This window comes from Phaseolus vulgaris, chromosome 4, assembly GCF_000499845.2.
Source record: "Phaseolus vulgaris cultivar G19833 chromosome 4, P. vulgaris v2.0, whole genome shotgun sequence".
NCBI lineage: Eukaryota > Viridiplantae > Streptophyta > Magnoliopsida > Fabales > Fabaceae > Phaseolus > Phaseolus vulgaris.
Genome location: NC_023756.2, coordinates 9,675,319 through 9,678,770, shown reverse-complemented (window position 1 = coordinate 9,678,770; position 3,452 = coordinate 9,675,319). Strand labels below are relative to the sequence as shown.

The window sequence follows — 3,452 nt, the reverse complement described above, 5'->3', positions numbered from 1 at the left end:
AAGGATAGGAGAGTAATAACTTCCATTTTCTTTTGCCTAAAGGAAAAACTTCTTTCTTTTTGTTTTCTCTTCTTCCACTCTCATTACTTTCATGTGCATTTTTGTTACTTTTATTTATTTATTTTACGTTATAATTTGATTTTTATTTTTCTTATAAAAATCAAATAAATTATAATACTTAGCAATGATAATAACTCTTTTTTTTTTAAAATTTTTGATAAGAATACGTAAAAAAAAAATTGTATATATTGTTATAACTTAATTAATTTAGATATTCGTTAACAATAATTTTATTTATTTTGATGTAGAAAAAAAATCACGAATATCAAATTTTATCTTCATTTAATCTTTCATAATATCAATTTTTTATTTTTATATAGTCTTCCATCTAAAGAAAAATTTAATATTATACTTCATTCAAAGAGTTCTAATTAAAAGAAAAAAAATAAAGAGTTCACACTAAAAGAACAAAACCAAATGCATGCCGATAGATTGAGAGCATCATACAAAATGTGAACCCCAATTCTATTCTCAATTCAATCTATAAATTCGACAAATTATGATAAAAATATGACTTTTTCAGAACATATTTGACAATGAAGAATCAAATTCTGCTTCCTAATTACAGTTATAAATTATGTTTAAAATTATTCCATAATTCAAAATTCAATTTTTGGTAACTACTTTGACAAAATATTAATTTTTAAAAAGTAAAAAAAAAAACAATTTCCAACTAATTATAAGATTATTTAACAAATGGTAAAAAAATATAAAATAACTAAAATGTTTAATAAAATAAATATTTATATAAAGATAAAATTAAGAAGTAAAAATACATACAAATAAACCCTTAATTAGAAAATATAAATATAGGTATAGATTATAGGGGATTATGTTGTCTCTCTGTGTATCTAAAATTAGGGCAACCTCCAATCCTGAAAGCTAAGCTGTTACTTATAAAAACCTCCCATCGCCTCCATTTTCTCTCTCCGTGGTCTGCTAAACTGAAAGTGAAGGCGAAGGCAAGCCTGTTACTCACTCTCTATCTCCTATTATTCAACTTTTTCTCTCACTTAACCCTTCACTTTTTTTCAATTAATTCTAAGTTACAGAAATTTTTAATCAAGCCTGTTTTTATTTTCTTTGAATTTGATATTTTAGTGATTTCAAATCATTGCAATTTACTCTTCTCAATTGTTCAATTGTAATTGTAATTAGGGTTTTTGAACAATTAATTTATGTAATGTATCATCCAGAGTATGCTGATATTGTGCCTGGTAACTAGTGAGAATTTAAGGGGTAGATATAGAAGCACTGTTTCGTGTTTGTTCTAGTGAAAATTCTCATGCTTATTGTAGTGAAAATTCGGAGATTGATGGTGTTTATTCCTTTGGGTTTGTGGTTATGCAGCTTTTAAGTTTTTCTACCCTTACAACCTTGATGAATATTGGTTTGGGTTGATGTCAGATTTGTTCGTAGTAGGATTTCGTAAAATATATTCACTCTGATTTTGCTTTTATGGAGAGGTGGAAGACTATTAGTTGCTGACACTTTCTTTTGTCTGAGTCTTCCTTCTGAAAATTTTGAGTTTGGTGGTTTTTATTTCTGCTTTTTTAGTTTTGCAGTTTTTTTAATTTATTTGCCCTTAACCTTGTGAAGACGGGTTGGTTGTCACTTGCCGTGTAATAGGGTTTAGGGAACGCTGTTCACTGTGATTCTTATTTTTGTTTCCTAAGCTAAGGTTCTGATATTGGCCCTTATGTGGTGAAACAGATTGAACAAAATGTACACTTCGAGGAAGAAAATTCTCAAGGATAAGGATGCAGAGCCCACTGAACTTGAGGAGACAGTTGCACAGGTTATTGCCCTCTTTCTCGTTGTTAGAATGAATTTATTTCACGAATTCATGATTATTCTTAATTTTGAAACCCTGTTATTTTATGACTGTGCAGTACTTATTTGACTTGGAGAATACCAACCAGGAGCTGAAAAGTGACTTGAAAGATCTCTATATAAATCAAGCAATGTAAGAAGGGTGTTGCAAATAATCAATTGATGTATTCCTGCTCATAAAAGTTTTTCTTATCAGAAGAACATTTTCTCGTGCAGTCAAATGGATGTGGCGAATAATCGCAAGGCTGTAGTCATCTATGTGCCTTTCAGATTGAGCAAAGCATTCCACAAGATTCATCTCCGACTTGTCAGAGAGTTGGAGAAGAAATTTAGCGGGAAGGTTGTATTTTACTGCAATATATCTTGATATGAAAAGTTTGTCTTTTTGGTTTTCTTTTCTATTTTCCCCCTTTATGTACATATTTACCATATCACTTTATGATTATATTGAGTTCCAGGAACACTAAATTGTATTATTAACTGAAGAATGTATATCAAATGACAGGATGTTATTTTGATTGCCACAAGGAGGATCTTGCGGCCACCAAAGAAGGGCTCTGCCGTTCAGCGTCCCCGGACCCGGACATTGACTTCTGTCCATGATGCCATGCTAGAGGATGTTGTGTATCCTGCAGAGATTGTTGGCAAAAGGACCAGATATAGAATTGATGGGTCAAAAATTATGAAGGTAATTGCTTGTGAAGTTTTCATTAATTTGAATTTATTTTTTGACATTTCCCATCTCATGTAACTTATAAATTGTTTTTTTTACAACCTTTTAAATGTAAGGTTTTCTTGGATCCCAAGGAGCGCAATAACACTGAGTACAAGCTGGAGACTTTTTCTGGAGTTTACAGGAAGCTTACTGGAAAAGATGTAGTATTTGATTATCCAGTCACAGAAGCCTGAGATGCTGCTAGCTTTAATGGAGGATATTTTTTTTGCAGTATTTGTTGGAACCACACATTTTGTTTAACAACATCCAAAATTTTGACTTCTGGAATTTTATTTGCTGCTTCTTTTCCTTGATGACATTAAAATTACTTAGCAGTACTTAACAGTACTTTCTGTGGCTATAGAAAAAGTATTTAGGGTGTGTGCACTTGATGAGGCTTTGCTTTAGATTGGTTTCCTTCGGGTTAACATTGAAGCTTGGCTTTATCTGTTGCAAGACTGTTTGTGTATTTTAGGGAGTTGCATTTAAAAAAACTCATTTTTCGAAAGTGCCTTTAGATAGTTAATAAAAATAAAACTATGTCAAAATAATTTGAATCAAGCATCTTTTTTGGTGTCGCACTAGAAGTGTCCTAAAGGTGAAACGCCTCTGGTAAAATTGTGATTCAAGAGTACTAAGGAACTTGATATGTGCTTAGAAACTAGATTTTACGTTGAATTCAACTTATAAGTTGAGATTTGTTCCTAGAGTTTGATTATATTTTTAGGTTATATGAGATGTGTGATGGTTTTGATTGGTATGCTAGAAAAATAGAAAAAGAGAAGTTTTTTCTATTAGAAATAAATATGATAAAGACATATCATCTTAGAAGCTTGAAATGGGT

The 3,452-nt window shown here is 30.7% G+C and overlaps 1 protein-coding gene across 3 annotated transcripts; it reads left to right on the top strand.

Annotated features, from left to right (window-relative positions):
• The first annotated feature begins 882 nt into the window (after window positions 1-882).
• LOC137837214 (small ribosomal subunit protein eS7y-like) lies at window positions 883-2,995 on the top strand. 3 transcript variants are annotated; one of them, XM_068646142.1, is made up of 6 exons: window positions 883-1,022; window positions 1,774-1,858; window positions 1,953-2,026; window positions 2,110-2,233; window positions 2,399-2,581; window positions 2,683-2,995. In XM_068646142.1, exons 2-6 carry the CDS (start codon window positions 1,784-1,786, stop codon window positions 2,800-2,802), a joined length of 576 nt encoding a protein of 191 aa, XP_068502243.1. In that variant the 5' UTR covers window positions 883-1,022; window positions 1,774-1,783; the 3' UTR covers window positions 2,803-2,995. The 3 variants fall into 3 exon arrangements, with proteins under 3 accessions (XP_068502243.1, XP_068502244.1, XP_068502245.1); XM_068646143.1 differs by lacking the exon at window positions 883-1,022 and adding an exon at window positions 1,031-1,277; XM_068646144.1 differs by lacking the exon at window positions 883-1,022 and adding an exon at window positions 1,031-1,299.
• Window positions 2,996-3,452: the final 457 nt, after the last annotated feature.

Bases quoted from the DNA above. Each gene is read 5' to 3' on its own strand.
- LOC137837214 (XM_068646142.1), top strand. From the start codon at position 1,784: ATGTACACTTCGAGGAAGAAAATTCTCAAGGATAAGGATGCAGAGCCC. The intron at 2,027-2,109 runs GTAAGAAGGGTG...TTTCTCGTGCAG, and splicing joins CTCTATATAAATCAAGCAAT to TCAAATGGATGTGGCGAATA. The intron at 2,234-2,398 runs GTTGTATTTTAC...ATCAAATGACAG, and splicing joins AGAAGAAATTTAGCGGGAAG to GATGTTATTTTGATTGCCAC.